This window comes from Eptatretus burgeri, chromosome 1, assembly GCF_056783735.1.
Source record: "Eptatretus burgeri isolate ZD-2024b chromosome 1, Ebu_testis_v1, whole genome shotgun sequence".
Lineage (NCBI taxonomy): Eukaryota > Metazoa > Chordata > Myxini > Myxiniformes > Myxinidae > Eptatretus > Eptatretus burgeri.
The window spans coordinates 92,567,150-92,587,233 of NC_140961.1; the positions used below are offsets into that span (position 1 = coordinate 92,567,150).

Sequence of the window (20,084 nt, forward strand, 5' to 3'; positions counted from 1 at the left end):
GAGCAAGACTGGAAGTACCAAGGACCTGAAGACTCAGACTTTCGTCCTCCCGCACAGGTACCGGCAGCGCCACACCCCATGATCCAGTGAATCCATGACTCCCCAGGCCCGACCCAGACGTCTATTGACCTCTGACTCGCAGCCAGCAGAGACATGAATATCACTGCCAAGGTAAGTGAATCTCTCCACGACCTCAACATCCTCACCACAAACAGACACAGACAGGACAGCAGCATCCAAGATGTCACCGAAAGCCTGGATCTTAGTTTTGACCCAAGAAACCCGTAATCCCAACGGCTCCGACTCCTCATTCAGCACCTCGAGGGCCGCCAAGAGGATGTCTAAAGTCTCCGCAAAGATGACTGCATCATCTGCAAAGTCAAGGTCCGAGATCTTGACATTCCCAAATGATGCACCGCAACTTGATCTCTCCGACATCCTCCCTAGAATCCAGTCCATACAAGTGCTGGAAAGTGTGGGGGCAAGTACACATCCCTGACGAACTCCAGTAACAACTGGAAATAAGTCAGAGATGGTACCACCACACTTCACAGCAATCTCAGTACCAGAGTAGAGTTCAGACATCAGATCGATCAGTTTTGGTGGCACCCCACGAAGACCAAGAATCCTCCAGAGGACATCCCGATTCACTGAATCGAACGCTTTACAGAGATCAACATAGGCTGCAAGCAGCCCCTGCCGAAACTCTCGTCTGCGTTCGGTGAGGACACGAAGTGCAAGGATACGGTCAATCGTTGACCTCTTTGGTGTAAAGCCTGACTGCTCTGGACGCTGGTGCTCAAGCAGATGGTGGCGAACCCTATCGAGAATTATCCGAGCAAAGACCTTGCCCGGCACTGAGAGCAGCGTCACCCCTCGGTAGTTGTTGCAGTCTTGGCGATCACCCTTCCCTTTCCAGAGAGGGACAACAAGGCCCCTCTTCCAGTCAGTTGGGATGATGCCTGTGTTCCAGGCAGAGCACAAAACTGCATGCAACGACACGAGTGCAGCATTTCCACCAGCCTTGAGAAGTTCGGCATGGATGCCACAGATCCCTGTAGCTTTGCCCCGTTTCAACTGGTTCACCGCAGCCCGTGTTTCCACAAGCGTAGGTGGACCACAGTTGATTCGAGCGTCAGCAACAGGGATTGTAACACCCTTGACATCCAACTCGACAGTTGGGGGATCAGACTGGTACAACCGCTCAAAGTAACCGGCCCAGCGGGCCTTCACTTCAGACTCCTCTGTCAAGAGCCTACCACTCTCTGCTCGAACTGTAGTGCTCCGAGGGATGGGCTTGGATGAACGTAATGCGCGAATTCCCCTGTAAGCGGGACGAGAATCACCTGTCCACAGGTGATGCTCTACCCCCTCACAGATTCCTCGCACATAGGCCTCCTTGTCCACCCTCAGTGCATGTACAGTTTTACGCCTCAGCTCCCTGAACAGCTCAGCTCTGCCATTCAGCCTGGCCCTGCGACTCTAGTCAATGGTATCCAGTGTCCCTTGAGAGACAAAATTCTTCTTTGCCCTGCGGTGAGCTCCAAGGCATCCACCGGCAACATCAAGGACGGTGGTCTTGAAGGCGCTCCACAACTCTTCAGGACCCCCCAAAGAACCCAGACCCCCCAAGTGTCCACTCAGCCTGTTCGCAAACTCCTCAGCTACTCTCTCATCCCTGACCTTGGCAACATCCAGCCTCGGCTGGGATGGTACCATTCTCCAGGATTTAAGGTGCAGCTTTAGAGTTGCTACAACAAGCCTGTGGTCAGTATTGAGGAACTGAGCACTCCGGTAGACCCTGCAGTTCTGGATCATCCTCCAACGACCGTCAATGAGGACATGGTCAATCTCCTTTGCCACACCGCCAGCGTTGGAATACCAAGTCCAGCGATGAGCTTGTGGGCGCTGAAACCATGAACCAGCCACCCTAAGTCCATGACTTCTTGCAAAGTCAAGGAACTTAGTGCTATTCTGGTTCATAGTTCCTGACCCATGGGGACCAACACACACCTCATAACCGTCCCTATCAGTTCCAGTCGATGCATTGAAATCCCCCAAGACTAGAAGTGTATCTCATCTGGGGCACTGATCACCAACAGACTCGAGTGTGGCGTAGAATGCATCCTTCACTGTGAGATCACTCGCCTCAGTCGGAGCATAAACAGAGACCAGGGTAATGACACCTAAGGAGTGATGAATCCTTAATCTCATAATACGCTCGTTGACCGGTGTTACCTCAATTATCATTGGGGTCAGCTTGTTGGACACAGCTACAGCAACTCCTTGGGTATGGTAACCATCAGAGCGACCAGACAAATAGTAGGTGTAACCACCCACCATTATCTCGCCGCAATCCGGTCTCCGAACCTCAGAGAGAGCTGCAATCCCGATGTCCAAACGCTTGATCTCAGATGATAACAGAGACAGGTGATCATCCTCTCTTAGGGATAGGACATTCCAGGCACCCACCCGAAGGGACCGCCTCAGGTTAACCCAAGGAGACCGCCGTCTGGTGGACGACACCTCAGCACCACTCCGACACACTCTCCCGCAATCTGACCCAGGGATGTTACCCCGTGGTTTCCCTCCTATCAAAGATTGGGGGTCCCGAAGGCTTTGCCCCAATCCCGTCATCCGGTGAGCTGCCCTGCGAAGGGAAGCTGCACAGGAGGTACTCCCACGGAGTGGGTTTTCAGATTTTTTTGCGTTTTTGCGTTTTGCGGAATGAAGGGTTTTACGGTGGCCGGAGTGCAAATCCTGCCACCAACCTCCTAATAAGAAGTGACCCAACTGCAGGAGGACGTCCGCAGACACAGTTGAGCACTAGATATGGATGGCCGTTGGCTCACAAGGAGCTCCTCCGCCCTTTGACAGGTTTTGTTTTTAATCCTGCTGGGTGTCAGGATGGGTGTCATTTTTGTTTTTAATCCTGCTGGGTGATGCAGATATCCATCAATATCTGCACTCATTAAAGGGTTAAAATCAGGCTTGAAAAGCTGATTGTGTGAGACAAGGTGCAATTTGATTGGCTCCTGGCAAGATTGAACAAGGAAAATAGACAAATAATGTCATAGACCCCGTTATATTAGTAATGTTACTCTTCGGAGTAATAAGGCTAACCAATATTTATTTAAAACTGAAACGGCCGCCATTCTACCAGTCAGCCATCTTTGATCAGATCGCAAAATAACGAGAGGGGCATGTGTATGCCATCATGTGCTGTGCTTATGCCAAGTTTGAACGAAATCAGACAATGCATGTCTGAGAAATGTATGGAGACACATTTAAGTCACAAAATGGCCACCAGTCGGCCGTCTTGGATCTGATCTCGAACAAAAATAAGTGACTTATGTAAGCCATCATTCTGTATCTGTGTGCCAAGTTTGAACAAGAACGGTGAATGCATGTCCAAAAAATGTTTGAAGATGTGTTGGATACCGGATTTTTTACAATTAAAATGCTGCCAGTCAGCCATCTTTGTTCGCATCGCAAAACAAAATGATGTGTGTATGTATACCATTGTGTTGTCTTTGCGCCAAGTTTGAATATAATTTGTCCATACTTGTCCGAGATATGGTTGCGGACGCATGCATGCACAGACACAAAAATCAAGACCAAATCCATAAAAAATCGTTTCGGACTTTGTGCAATGTGGGCTAATAATGTATCTGAACTGCTTAATAAAAGCTGATATTCAAAATTTGATTCCATATTTGATGATCCAAACTCATGGCCGAAATAAATATGTCAAAATCTCGAATTAAATCGAATTTTTTTTTCGGAAAGATCAATTTTTTTCAAACACTATATAATGAAATAATAGCCTCCTATATTAAATACTAGGAAATATCACCCATCGCTTTGTTGGTGGGAACACTGAGATGTGGGGAGAAAAAAGAGGAGTAGGTCAGAGAGGGGCAGAGGGAGAGTGAGGAGATAGAGGAGGAAAGAGAGAGGAGGGAGGGGGAAAGAGAGAGGAGACAGACGGAGACAGATATACTGTATATATATATATATAGATATATATATATATATATATATATATATATATATATATATATATATATATATAGGAGGGAGGGAGGGAGAGTAAGGTGGGGGGTTGGCAGGAAGGGAAGACGATGAGAGGTGAGAGGAAGGGAAGGCAGATGTGTGGTGGAGTGTCAATTACGATTCAGGCTATCTCATGAAAACGATTGTGCATAGAATAACAGTACATACGGAAACAAAATAATGTGTGAAATCCATTTTCGACCGGTCATACTATAAATTCCACCCAGAGACAAACACCACTTGGACCCGTCCAGAGCCAAGACAAATTCCCATCCAGACACGTCTGGAGACAAACTCCTATCCGGACACATCCGGAGCAAACTCCCATTTGAATTAATTCATCAGAATAAATTATTAAGAAAAATAAATATGCTGAAGAACTTTTTATTTCCTTGTGGTGTAAATGGATGAATTCAAATGACTTAAATGTTCAATCAACAAAGTAATCTCAAACAAAGAATTCAACAATCATTTATAGAAAAATGGACAAAGAGCAGTTGCTTATCACAATGCCTTACTTAACAATTAAACATGAGACATGGGTACCCAGCAGATCATTCAGGGCAAAAAGAAATCCAGTCTCGGCTTACCAAGGCAGAAGTCATTATGCGTCTAATAAAATGACCCAAAATGTACACAAAAATGAATGGTTGCTATGCACACCTCCGTTGCTTAGCAACAGCTAAAATACTTTATCGTACATCGTACACTTATTGTGGACTGTACAAAAAATCAATACCTCCGAAACTGGACCTCCGAGGGACCTGTTTTTTTGTGCCCGAGGAGAATGTCTTACAGCATAATATAAAAAAGTAAAATCTTTAGCGAATTGATAAATGGAATTACCAGGGCTGCCATTTGTTAGAGTCTCTTTGGAAACATGCCTGAAATTTCACAAGGCGGGTTTCTGGGCGCAAACTAAGAGGGCTGTGATGATCATATTCATTGTGCTAAATTGATTGATAGCATGTACATGAATATCGGCTAGTCGCGTCGGCCAGCTTTCCATCTAGAGCAAGCAGCCATGTCGCCTACCGGCTTGTCTTCTAATTAATGAAAATAAATAATATATAGGAACATAACTGGAGCAAAATTACATAAAAAATGAATTACTTTACAAAATTAATAAGAGAAATGAATGTTAAGCACGAGGGTAACAATACACCTTTTCTGACAAGAGAAGAGACTGAACAAATGACAGTAATGTTTCATGGATTGATGATGGGTATTTTTCACAATTGTCATTTTCAGGGAAATATCAACACAACATATTGTAAAAACAAAATAATGGATTATCTTGAAATTAAACATGAACTCAGGAGAAAACAGTTTCAAAAAAAGGTAATGAAAATTTATATAATTTATTTTCCAAACATATAAATGAATGATTTTTTTTACCCATTTGGGAAAATAAGATAAAATTTAACAACCATAAAAATCTTCCAAGTTCATTAAGATGCCTCATCATTGGTTCAAGCGGATGTGAAAACCTGCCTGCTTTTGAAGATGCTCCTTACTCCCAACTTTTTAGATTTTGATAATTTAATCATTTTCACAAAGTCTTATTTCAACCTGAGTATCAATTACTCTCACCCGGTGTTAATGCAGGTCTTCAAAAAGAAGACATAATTGGTTTATTTAAACTTCAAAACAAACGAAATGATTTTTACATTGAAGATATAATACAAATATTTTGTGGTACACAGAAATGTAAAAATGAATTAAAAACAATAACTTGCATTCTTTGTGATAATATGGATGATACACCTTCACCCCAAGATTTGGATAAATCAAAAAGGAATCTTGTTAAATTTTGATGATTGTGTTAATGAGAGAAATCAAATGGTAATGGATAGCTACGACACAAGAGGGATACATTCTTCTTGTAATTGTATTTACCTTAGTCAATCATACTTTCAACTCTCTCGTCACACAATAAGAAACAATGCTCATACTTTTATCTTATTCAAGTTAAATTCAATAGATATAAATAATTTTTGGAGAAACAATTGTTCCATGTTGTATGGTAAAAAAAGAATTTGGGGAGTAGATGAACCACATAACTGGAAAATATATATACATTGTTATGAAACAAGATGAGACACTGAGGGTTTCTTATTTTTATTTTATAAACAATGACAAGCATAAATGATTGTTATTATTAATCTTATGGTTAAATCTGCTTCTGGAAAAAACTTTTATAAATCTTGGTTCATGATTAGTGAAAATGAAAAGATTACATGTTTTTTTTTTATAAACACCCCGTGATACGCATTGTATCAACAACAACCAGAGTAATGCGACCAGGAGAAGTAGGTGAAGATTATTACTACATTTCAATCAAGGAACATATGTAATTGAGGAATGAAGGTCAAATATTTGAGGATGTCTCTCTTGGTACAACAAAATATTCACATTGTTAGAGTGAGTTAAAGGAACTAAAATCTTGTGGTCGTGGTTTATTTGAAAATAATCCAGAAGGAATGAGACAAATGATTAAACCTCTGAGTGGTAATGGAGTTGAGATTTTATCATTCGGTTTTGATGTTGAAGAAGAAACTCAATGCAAAAGTATGAAAAGCAGAGATACAAGAATTAGTGAAGAAGAAATTACAACTCGTATTCATTCTTATAAAAAATTGATGAAATGATTCAGGAAAATAATTTATTTGAACACATCTAATTTAATATTGAAGAAAAGGAAAATTTCCCTATTGACCTTTACAATTCACTCAATGATATTTCCAATAAATATATGGCTACGAAAGAATGAGCAAGAAGATTTAAAGAACATCAAGAGTTGATTTCAAAAGTTGCAAAACAACAGGAAGACATAGAGAAGAAATGCAGACAGAAACTCAGGATGAAGAAGCATTTGAAAGAAAACAAGATAGTTTTTTTAAACCACTTGGAAAAAAAATAAACTCCCCAACAAATGTCCACAGTCCCTATGATGGAATACACCCCAAAAGACAACTTCAAATGACAAAAGATTTTTTGTCAAATGATGGATCAAGAACCAGAAGATATGGAAGAATTAGAATATGATGATGAAGGATTATTTCAACAACTGGAAGAGATAAATCAACCCCCTGATTAGATTGTGAATGCTCTCCAAAGCAATGGATATTCAATTCCGGTTCTGGGTTTGCAGCAACGGCAGGTTTCTCTCAGGGGTCTCTGCCAACTTTCTCAAAGTTAAGGTTCAAGACGTTATTTGTCCCATTTTAACTGTTTATTTTCTTACCGACATGTTTCGTTATGTTCCTAGATCGATTTTGTTTTAAAAAATCGATGCTATTTTGTGAGTTTTCATCAACCTTGTCTTTCCGGGTTCCTTGAGGGTTCCGGGTTCCGGGACCTTCCCCTCCAGGTACACGATCGGTTATATATGTTTTCTCTCGCCATGACCTTCAATTCCTATTTTCCCCACTTTCCCAACACCCCCATCCCTCCCAAATAAATACTCTTTCTTGTCTTAAATTCAAAAGAAAAAAACCCCCAAAAACTACCTTCCTCCCTCCATACCCATAAGTCATTATCCTTCTTCTTCTTCCTATTCATCTTCTTCTTCCTCCTTCTGCCGGCACACTATCTTTATTTTACTTGAGCTGACCCACTCTTGCCATTCCTCCAAAGCCAGTTGCCGACTGGGAATCCTCCGTCGTTCAAAGTCCTTCCTTGGCCCACCTCAGCTCCTCACCACATACAAAGCTCTTGTCCACAGCCTGATGGAGTAATGCTCTCCATCTGGGCTGGTGCTCCTGCTTCCCACCTTTCTCGGCTTCATGCTGTGGAAACAAAGGCATTGCGAATCATTGGCATCTCCCGCGATGAGGCTGAGTCTTTGGGCCTCTCACTCTCTCACCACAGGCAGGTCAGTGGTCTTTTTGCCTTCTACCATCTCCTCTCCGGTCTCGTCCCCCATGCTCTGTCTGCAATTTGTCTCCACCATATTTATGCAGGCCGCTCAATGTGCGCCAACAACCCCCTTTGTTAAAACTACGAAAATTACGAATCGCTGCTCACTTTCACTCTTTCAATCCTCATTTTTCTCACATTTGGAATAAACTCCCTCTGTTCAATCCCATTATTCTCTCCAGGCCTTCAAAACAGCTGTTCACCACCACCTCTCATTGTCTCCCATCCAAATCCTCGATCTTTTCTACCCCCTTTAATCCACCCCAAAGCCACCTCCTTCAAATTCTCTGCTTTCCTTCCTGAAAGTGCCTGTAATATCCATCTTGTATACCCCATGTTCCCTGCCCCATCCCTCGCCCTTCCACAGATCTACTAATGTCTCTGTTCCCCACTATTTTGTCCTTGCCACTCTCACCCCTCTTGTCTCCCCCCCCCCCCCCCCACTCGCTGTGTGTTGTGTGTTAGCTTTCATACGAGCCTCGACAAGGAATCCAAAAAAACAAACAATCAACAGATCAAAAAGCATAGCAGGTTTCATTCCAACAGAACAACCAGGAATATTCCATCTTGTTCAAAAAAAGGTAATGATATTAATGTTTCTTCTTTCAAAAGATGGAAGGCATGGTTCAATTGTGAGGGGTGAATCAAGTTATTTCGATAAACCATTGAATATGAAAAATGAGGATGATAGAGTATATAATGATTTACTAAACTCGCTTGATTATGAAGTTTCTCTTGCTAGTAAAGGCCCAGTCACACCTTGACGTTTTAGCCAGCGATGGCAACGTATTAAAATTTATGTAAAACGCTGGCTTACGTTGAACTTTTGATGTTTTTTTTTTAAGATTCGGACGTATTCATAGCGACTTGGTCTTATGCATAATGCATTAGTAACGGACACAAAACATTTCGTTGTGTTATAGATAACTTATACCAACGAATGCTGAACCTGTTGTCGGCCTACACAACCTATGCCCAACGATAGTCTAACTTAGGCATAGCGCATTGCACGCATCGCAAACGATGTCGTGACGTAGCCTATTAAAAGGCTGACGCACAACGATTTGAATCATAACTGCCATAGAAATGGAAGTGTCAACATCGCAGTCACACCTTGGCGATCTTACCAGCGTATGCCGACCTAAGAAAAATGTTGGGGCACGTCAAATACGGTATGAGTAAGTTTGGTATACGTGAGTAGAACGCTAAAGTACGCTATCATACGTCGTAGTAAGTAGAGTACGTCAAGAAATTTTAAACGTTCAAAATTTTACGACGTACTTGGCGTATGACACACGTTCCGCATGCGATGGGGATAAGTTGTACACACGATATGCGGACGCTTACACACGTCCACAAAGGCTACTTATAAGCTAGTCATAAGTCGAAACACGTCACGGTGATGTCTTTTTTACGCGAAACTTATTTCTAACCTATGTTTGACGTGCTTTGAACCAATTCTTTACTTAGTCCCAACACACATTGACGTATGTAGTAGGTATTCTAATGACGTCTTCCGGTCGACAAAAAAAATAAATGAACGTGTTTCTAACTTACAACTGCCATATAAAGACGTGTTCCCAGCGATTTTGGGAATTGCTATATAAAAATGGTGTTCATAAAAGGGAACCCAACAGTGTTTTCGAGTCGATGTCCATGTCAGCAGTAACAGTATCAGTATCAGTATTAGTATTAGTAGTACTTTGTTCTTGTTGGCAGTAGTAGGTGAGTGTGAGGGGGAGGGTGTGGGTTATGATGGATCCTCCTTGCGTCCGCGTGTCCACGGGTAGGAGACATGTTTGCACCATTGTTCGAAGTTCTTCGCGGCTAATTTTTTATGGGGCTTTTTCAACAATGAGCTATGGCTTGTTTTTACGATTTATGTCTATTCATAATGGGTTGGACAAATGCACAATGAACTAATAATGTGCATAGAGCACTTCGATAACTTATAGATACGGTATACCAACGAATAATTATCGTGTAGACGGCGTTCACAAACTAGGCCCAACGATAGCCTAACTTATCCATATTGTGTGGCAGTTTATCTTTGCCGGTGACGTGGGGTTTGCTATTCATAGGCTGCCACTCAACTATTTAAATGGCTGCATCTCCACTATTGAAAGTAGACGCTTGCGCTCAACAATTGGATTTTTTTTACACTCGACGACTTTTAAACGGTACCACTCAACTATTTTCATTGTTTACAATGAACGATTTAAATTGCTGTCACTCGCCTTTGTTTTTTGACGCTGGGGTTTGGAATTTTGAAGCGTTTCTTCTGAACGTGTTAAAACGCTCAAGCTCGACTATTTTAAATAGACGCTGCCGATGGACAATTGGAATCATAGCCAAGCTAGACATCGAAGTGTGAACATCCTCGTCATGCCGAAGAAAAGTTTGAAGAATGCTGCAAATAAGTGTCCTGGCCGTGCCCGTGGACACTGAAGCAAGGATGATCCATTATACCGACGTCTTTCAGCCTATGAGTAACTTAAAAGTAACGTCTGTCGACGTGTGGCAACGATCGCGTAATGTGCCAACAACACGTTAATCATAGGTTAGAAATAAGTTTCGGGTACGCTAAACATTACCTCGGCATGTCTCAACTTATGATTAACTTACAAGTAGCATGTGTTGACGTCTGTCAACGATCGCAGACCGTGCATACAACTTGTGGCCAGCGTAGCGGAACGTGTGAGTCATACGCCGGCATACGTCGTGAAATTTCAAGCCTGCAAAAATTTGAGGACAACCGAAAAGTACAACGTTTAAAGCCAGCGTACAACGACGTATGGCAGTGTTTTTCAGCGTGCTCTCAATGTTATCAAAACTTACCCATAACGTCTTCAACGTGTGCCAGCGTTTTAGAAAAAAATTTCAAAAATCGGCATACTTTGGCTAAAACGTCAAGGTGTGACTGGGCCTTAAGGAAAAGAAGAATGAAAAAGGAGAAACACATTATTGAGGGTTTAAGTAGGCCTGGTTCAGATGTTCGTTTTCTTCCACATAATCCATGGCAATTAGTTGAAGACTCTTATCATTGGTTGTTAGTGAGAAGGCTGCAAATAACAATTGTTTCAATGAAGCATCAGCCATTTTCGACCAGTTACTGAATGTGAAAATAATTAATAAATATCAATACAAAGATATTTTTCCAATGTTAAATGAGTTTAATTCCCTCTCATGATGAAAAGGAAAAAAAATCATCAATTGTTGATGCCACTGAGAATTCTTTTTTGTTGTTGAAAGGTTATAGAGAAGTTCATATATTTATGGATAAGATCATGGTAGAATTACTGCCCTTGAATGTTGGGAGAAAAATGATTTGTGTTTTCTTCTTTTCAAGACTATTTAACAAGTATGGTGTTTCAGGAAATAAAAAGAGATTTATAATAATTACATAGACTTTTTAAAACTTATAAATGAGAAGTACAATTCTTCGTTTAAATTTTACAATGAGTGATAACACATCTTCATTCCCATACCCACCACAAATTGACACAACAAAAGAATATGAGGCATCTTTATTGTCTCTAGAAACTTATAATACCTTCTTTAATATCACAGAGAAAAATGACAAGTTTAGTTATAATCTGGAAATCAGTTACAAAACTAAAACAGTTTCACCTGGCGCATACGAGATTTCTCAAGTATCTTCCAAAATTGCTCACCTTTTGAAGGAACAGGGTGATGAACCAAAAATATTGTTATAGTCATTCAAAAACATACTTCAAAATCAACAATTAAACTTAAAAATAACTACAAGGTTGATTTCACAATTGAAAATTCATTGAGAGAGTTGTTAGGTTTCTTCTCAATAAAGATTGAAACTAAGAGAATGTTTTTTGTGACAAAGTCATTCAAATATCCTCAGGCATAAATTCAGTGTTAGTTCACTGTGATTTGATTGATGGTGCTTATAATGATGGAATAAGAACAAATACAATATTTTCATTCAGTGCATACTCAACTGCAATTAGATATAACTTCAATATGGAACCAAAAAAATCTGGTTTATCTATACTTGTCTGGAAAAACTGCACACAGAGTAAATTTTAGGATAACCAACCAAGATAATTGCATGAATTATTTTAATGGAGAAATTATATCCATCAGAATTCACCTCCGTGAAGTTTTCCAACATATATATATATATATATATATATATATATATATATATATATATATATATATATATATATATATATATATATATATATATATATATATATATATATATATATATATATATATATATATATATATATATATATATATATATATATATATATATATATATATATATATATATATATATATATATATATATGATGGTTATTGTGAGGAAACACGAGTTGGAAAAATATAAAATAATTACAGTGGATGGGATGTTCCTTTCCCCATACGATAAGGGTGAAGGAATGTATCTTGGTGGAGTATATACGATAAAGCTAAAAGACAATGGGGTGTAGGACATCAATTTAAAAATAAAGGAGATGGGATAATTGATACTCGAATGGGTATAGGTTCAACAATTCTTAAACATAAAGACCTAATTGGTTCAACTTCTTCTGCTGTGGGAAATGTAGCTAGTGTTATAAAGAGTATAAAAGACACCCAAAAGGAATCCCATAAATTGCAAGCAATATACAAAATTAAGAAAGGCAAAACTCAGTTATCTCCCCAAGAATGACAAAAAATAATTCAAACACTTGGGTCAGGGTTTCAAAAGTGTTAACGTCTTCTTTTTTTTGAAATAAACACAAGTATGGAAGCAATTGATAGTATCTATGTTTTGGAAGATACCATTGTCATCTCAAGCTTGACTTAAAAAGAAGACTACTTCAAGGTAAATGCCATAACAGGTACATACTGGAATACGAATGGAACAAAAAGTTTTGAAATAAATAATCAACAAACTTATTTAAATCTTGACGAAAGTTCCTTGTTGTGTAAATTTACATTCACGAAGGCTGCACATCACAAAAATGCTACACTTGTAAATGATTTCTTCTGGAAAATGTTTGATAGTGTTCCTTTGTATATTGGAACACAAGAAGTTGAAGCGGTTTATTATGTTTCTGCTATGTCTGAAATGATGAAATTTACATTATATTCATTTAGTGATAGAATGGGAAAGGGGGCTGTCGAAGGTTTTATTCCAGATTTGGCAACGGAAACAAACGCAGACCCTGGTTATAGTCAATTAAAAGGAATGTATAATGATGATACAAAAGCAGGTAATAGTTTTACCGTGGCAGTTCCTCTTAAAGGTATATTTGGATTTTGTGATCAGGATAAAGTTCCGTATGGACTTAAAATTAGATTTCAACTGCAAAGAAATGATAATGAAAATAGATTGCTTGTTGGTACTACTAATGCTTTTGGTGCTCAGAATAAATTTGTTATTCATGAAATTAGTTGGTATATTAGTGAATATACTCCTAATCTTAAAACAAGAGATGCTGAATAGAAGACTGAACTCAAAGAAACCACTCAATGTATCATACCTTAAAAAAAGATGTCAACACGTTAAACTGAACGAAACCACTTACACTTGGAATTTGGGTGTTCTGGAAGGAAAGCCACGATACCTGTGGCTCATTTTTAAGAAACCAGCTGCAGTTACTGCTACTGATAATAATAATGTGTTGAGTGATAATGCTTAGGTGAATCAACTTCACATTTCTCTGGATGGAACATTTTATCCACGAGATAGATTGGAAATTGATTGGGAAAAAATGATTATGCTGAAGCATACAAGTCTTACCAAAAGGTGTGTGAAAGCAATGGTAAAGAACCCATTTTGGACATGGTTCCATTTGAAAGCCTATATACAATCTTTGTGCTTGACCCGAGTGCTCAAAAGGAAACGAGAAAGTACAATTGAGTGGATACTTCCCTTTACATTGAAAGAGGAGAGAGTGAAGAAATTGATACATATTGTTTGCTTTTGGAAGAAACAGAATTACTTATTAATAGAGACTAGCTGAAACCCCGTCACAGACGGATTCCGTTCATTCAACCATCCTCACCAGCTCACCCACCCTCGAGGGACATGGACATGGACTGGACAGGGCGTGCTTGCCCCCGCCTACTCATCCCCCACCCCATTACCCCCGCCCAAAAATTTAATTTCCCCGGCCCCGCCCCCGCCTCTTCACTCCCCGCCCCCCGTCTCTTGATTTCCCACCCCCACTTGCCCCCGGGCCCCCGCCCCCTTGTCCACCCCCTCACACTCAACCCCGCCTAATTCACCCCAGCCCAGCCATCCCCCGCCCCATTTCCCCCCCCCCGTCTCCCGCTTTCAATTTGCTTACCCCCAAAAAATATTTGCTTACCTTGCCCCTTGTCTCTTCCCTCCTCGCCCCCCCCTCTTCACTCCCCGCCCCCGCCGCTTCACTCCCCGCCTCCGCCTCTTCACTCCCCGCCCCCGCCTCTTCACTCCCCGCCCCCGCCTCTTCACTCCCCGCCTCTTCACTCCCTGCCCCCGCCTCTTCACTCCCTGCCCCCGCCCCTTCTCTCCTCCCCCCGCCTCTTCACTCCTCGCCCCCGCAGCTTCACTGCTCGCCCCCGCCTCTTCATCCCCCCGCCCCTGCCTCTTCACTCCTCGCCCCCATCTCTTCGAAAAGTGTTTATTCTGCTTCAGAGTTGAAGGTTGACTATTGTCACGATGTGCGATGCACTCTTACAGGTACGAAGTTTCTTTTAGTCCAGGTAACAGTACCGAGAAAAACGTGACGCGACCGCTAGGAGGAGCACAAAATTGGTCCTTCAGTATTAATATATAAAAGATACAATGTTTCTTGTTACGTTTTTTTGTCTCAAATTCACATTCTGAGGTAGTCAGCATGTGCAGAAGAGGGTTTTACATTGCAGACGCTATTTTCGAGGAGTGGAATTGCACCTCTCAGCGGTAACGGTCTGTCGACGAAAGACGTCGTGACGTCAGCGAATGACCGATGATGTCATGACATCCTGACGCCTCTCAGCGGTGACGTCACACGTCGCCATGTAAACGAATGTAAAACGAAAAGTGTTTATTCTGCTTCAGAGTTGAAAGTTGACTTTTGCCACTATGTGTGATGCACTCTTGCAGGTACGAAGTTTCTTTCAGTCCAGGTCACAGTACTGAGAAAAACGTGACGCGACCGCTAGGAGGAGCACAAAATTGGTCCTTCAGTATTAATATATAGATGCTTTAGAGTTGAAGGTTGACTATTGCCACTATGTGCAATGCACTCTTACAGGTACGAAGTTTCTTTCAGTCCAGGTCACAGTACCGAGAAAAACGTGATGCGACCGCAAGGAGGAGCACAAAATTGGTCCTTCAGTATTAATATATAGATAATGGTGTTATGATTCGTCTCACATAATTTTTTGATAAATGAGTAGTAAAGTGTCAACTGGGGTATATGTTAATCAAATCAATCTTTATATTCATTCTTCAAAAAAAAAAAATCTTTTGGTATTCAAAATCAAAAGCCTTGTATGATTAACGTGAATACAATTTAGAGAAAAGGAGCAGTAAGAATTGATGTTTTGCTCACAAGGGAACAGGTGAAAATCTTGAAAGAAACTGGCTCACTTAAGATTAAAATGTCAAAACCAATGTTGAAGAAGTATTCAATAAGAGAGACGAGTGGAGGAATTCTCCCATTTCTAATTCCTTTATTTGCTGGTTTAAGTGTGGCTGGAGCATTGACGGGTGGTATTTCAGCAGCAGTGAAAACTGCCAACGAAAGGAAGGCTCAACTCCAGGCTCAAAAATAATTGGAAATATAAACAAAGAGTTGGAGAAACAAATTTGTGGAAGTGGTGTAATTGTAGATTTTGCTGAAAGACTTGAAAGCCTACCTGATAAAGTGAGATTGTTAGTTGGAGATATGCTTTCTTTTATCGCACAAGCAGATGTAAAATTATCTAAAAGAAATAATATATTATATCTTTCTCATAAATATATCAGTATTGATGAGTGGTTTAAAGAATTTTGAAAGAATACAACATCAAATTAGAACTTGTCAAATATTGTCAGAAATTAGAAACTGATAATGTGGTTATTTGTATGAGAGATGAATTCACAAACTTGTCTGAACATACAAATAATATTATAATGAATTTAGAAGATCATAATGGAAACGGTTCTCATTGGGTTTGTATTTACAATAATCAGGTTAATAAATATTATTTTGATAGTTATCGTCTTCTACCACCTGTTGAAGTCATGAAATTCTTTCAGAATTGTGTTTATCAAACATTTCAAGTCCAAGAATTAAATTCCAAGTGTGGTGGTCAATTTTGTTTACATGTGTTATTTAAACTCAACAAAAATAAACAATTTTATGATGGTATTTTTAATCTAATATATATGACATGTTGGAAAAGATGGTTCTTCCTTTGGTGTATCCCAATAACTGGATATCGATTTATCAAATTATTACACAAAGGCACAGGCTGAATGACAGAAATATAGTACAACAAAAAATATTAATATGAAAAATGCTGATAAATTAATAAATTATCCAAGCCCGACTGACGCGAATGACTTGGTGAGATGAAGTGATTCATCACAATACACACTGATGGGCCAAAACATTATGAGCACTTACAGGGGATGGGCTCCCAAGGCTCATCGATGCACGAGGGAAATGAAGGCGATCCCATCTGGTCCGAACCGACAGAAGATCGACTGTGGCACAAGTCACAGAAAATTTTAATGGTGGTCAGAGGAGGAATGTGTCACAATCCACAGTGCATCACACCCTGCTGCGTATGGGGCTGCATAGCCACAGACCGGTCACAGTGCCCATGATGACCCCTTTCCACCATCAAAATCGCATGCAATGGGCACGCGAGTATCGTGTCGAAACTGGACCTTGGAGCAGTGGAAGAAGGTCGCCTGGTCCGAGGAGTTCCGTTTTCTTTTTGATCACATGGATTGCCGTGTTTGTATGCGCCATTTACCTGGGGAAGTGATGGCACCAGGATGCACTGTGGGAAGACGACAAGCCGGTGGAGGGAGTGTGATGCTCTTGGCAATGTTCTGCTGGGAAACCCTGGGTCCGGCCATTCATGTGGACGTCAATTTGACACGTATCACCTACCTAAACATCGTTGCAGACCAGGTACACCCCTTCATGGCAATGGTATTCCCTGATGGCAGTGGCCTCTTTCAGCAGGATAATGCGCCCTGCCACACTGCACACGTTGTTCGGTAATTGCTTGAGGAACATGATGAAGTGTTCACGGTGTTGCCCTGGCCTCCAAATTCTCCATATCTCAATCCGATTGAGCATTTGTGGGATGTGCTGGACCAACAAGTCTGATGTGCTGGACCAACCAAGCAGCTCCAACTCGCAAATTACAGGACTTGAATGATCTGCTGCTAATGTTTTGGTGCCAGATACCACAGGACACCTTCAGGGATCTTGCAGAGTCCATGCCTCCAGCGGGTTGGCACTGTTTTTTGCGGCACACGGAGGACCAACAGCATATTCGGCAGGTGGTCATAATGTTTTGGCTCATCAGTGTCTATATGTATGTATGTTTGTCTGTCTGTTTGTCACACGATTTTTGGCCACAGTTTTCAAGCGATTGTTTTTAAATCTTTTGTATTTGTTGGTGACCGGCCAGGGACAGCAACGCTAAATGTTGTTGAAGATCAGATTCCAGATCCGGATCTGAGACTTTTTTCAGTGATTCTTCACCATTGAGGGATGAGGCTAAAATGACATTGCCTGATATCTCAAAAAGTTGAAGATGGATTGGGATGAAACTTGGTGGTCAGGTTGGGTGTTTTACAAGGACTACTTTTTTCGATTTGGTGTGGATCTGAATGCGGATATGGATTTGAGAATTTTTCAGGTGATTCTTCACCATTGATAGATGGGGCCAAAAACTATATACAACACATATTCGCTAAAAGTTGTGGACGACATATGACAAAACGAGGTGTTCGAGTTGGTTAGCTGAAAGAATAAGCTGATTTGATTTGGGTTAAGGTCCAGATTCAGATCCGACCTATCATTGGCATCCAAAATGTAAACTATTCAGTCTGGCGGAGGTATGTTCTCCACAGATTGCCACTCCGTTTCGCCAAGTTTTCACTCTGTGAGTGATTTTTCATTTGTTTGTCTGTTTGTTTGTTACCCTCGCCGGAGAAGGTATTGCATTTTGGTCCATATATTTGTTTGTTCATCTTTTTGTTTGTTTGTTTGTCCGCACAGGACCTTCATGTTTTTCTCTGCAACCACTTGTCCGATTGAGACTAAATTTTCCTCATTAGTGTGATGACTCATGCCGAATGTTTCAATGATAATGATACGCCACATGGTGTGCCAGCCATGTTGGGAAAACGAAAAATTTTTGGACTTCTATATCTCTGAAACCACATCAAGGAAAAAAATTGAAACCTGGCACCTAGCAAGTACTCCTCATGGGGAATGTGACTTTTTATGATGTCATAGGTGCTTTCCTTATGACATCATAATTGCATATGTAGAACACTACATATGATCATTATGAAAATTTTTGAGGGTCATCTCAGGATAAAATGGCCACAAAAATAAATTGATGATGTCATCGGTCATGTGATTTGGCAGCCTTATTTTTTTTTATAAACCTTCAAAAATCTTCTCTGAAATGGCTGAGCCAGTAATCACTGCCAGTATTTATAAAGAGGCAGTTCTAATTATTTCTCTTATTAATTACATAATATTCCAGTACGCAAATGCCACACCAATATACACAACACAAAACTACACAAACACCACACAAAACAAGTCCTGGCGAGGGTATGCAATCTCGTTGTTACTTTTCTTACTTGCTTTTGTTTCCCTGCTTTCAAGTTACCCTGCTGAATAAAGTTTGTGTAGTGTTTGTTATTGCTCACCATGACATAAAACATTCAACATTTTGTTGATTCTTTCCATTGTTTTTTTTTTTGTAGCTTTTATACTATGTGAAGAATGTGAAATTTTTGAACAATCTTGGTGAGCTGATGAGCTTCGATGAGCATGGAGAACCCTCTGCTTTTTATGAACTCATTAATTGGCATAAAGACAAGAATGATAACATCAACTTCAAGTTGGTAGGAAGTTTCAAATCAATGGTTTCACCAGAAAAACGTTTGCAAGTTGACAAAGACAACATTATCTGGAATGGAGGAGGAAAGAAGTTAAGTATTTATTTTCAACCCCTCTTATTGCTCTCCTTCTTTGAAGTACTCTTTCCATTCTTCCTGCTTTTTCCATTTCTTCTGACTGAGTCAAATAATTGCCAATGCCCACAACAATTTGACACCCAATAACCTTTTTCTAAAAATCTATTCACCTGCCATGCTGCCCAAGAGAACCTGGATGCCCAGCAAAGTGGTTTCCTTGCAATGGAGAAAGGGCATTGAATTCTCATTGTGAATGTGTGGCTCAACAATCAGAATGCAGTTAAGTTTTATACCATGGTGCTTGAATTGGGAAACAAAAAATATTGTCACTTATTCTTTAAAAACCCATTCAGGACCCGAAAACATAAAAAGTAAGACTGATTATAATTTTCATAATCACTGGTAGAAGCACAGATCGAATTGTTTTTTGTCGAGTTAGAAAGAAGAAAAAGTGAAACTCTCTCGAGGAAACGAATTCCGCAATGACAATGATCAACTCTATACATATATACATATTGTTACGAATCTGGAAGTCATGAGCACTCAACATACAGGTCCGAAAGCTCAGTTATTTCGATAAGTAAATGTGGATAGATAGCTCCCCGTGCCTTGTTTAATGGGTAATTGAATGTACATGCGTTGCGAAGTTACTTTGATAGTCAGGGTTTTCTTTCATTTTTACACCCCTCGTAACTACAAAAACACCAGCATCACCCTCACCTTCACCTCGCTCTGACTGACGCCATTGCCTACGTGCGTGTCAGCATGTATGTGGGCGGAGCCCACGCAGGATGGTGTTCCCCTGCCTGTTTGGAGGGCAGTCCGCAGCGATGGCCGTCACGCCCCCCACCCCATCAATGGCCTTGGCGCCCGTTTTGGCCAATGACAGTGCGACGAGCGCATTTTGCGCACCAAAACCGTCCAGTGAGGGAGATCGGGGAGG

At 40.6% G+C, this 20,084-nt stretch overlaps 1 protein-coding gene across 1 annotated transcript in view; it reads left to right on the forward strand.

The window, feature by feature from the left end:
* LOC147034962 (extracellular calcium-sensing receptor-like) overlaps nt 1–20,084 on the forward strand; it is an 82,515-nt gene that overhangs the window by 34,193 nt on the left and 28,238 nt on the right. Inside the window, exon 7 of the mRNA XM_085860696.1 lies at nt 18,929–19,069. Within this exon, the coding sequence (XP_085716822.1) occupies nt 18,929–19,069 (141 nt within the window). The remainder of the gene's footprint in view (nt 1–18,928; nt 19,070–20,084) is intronic.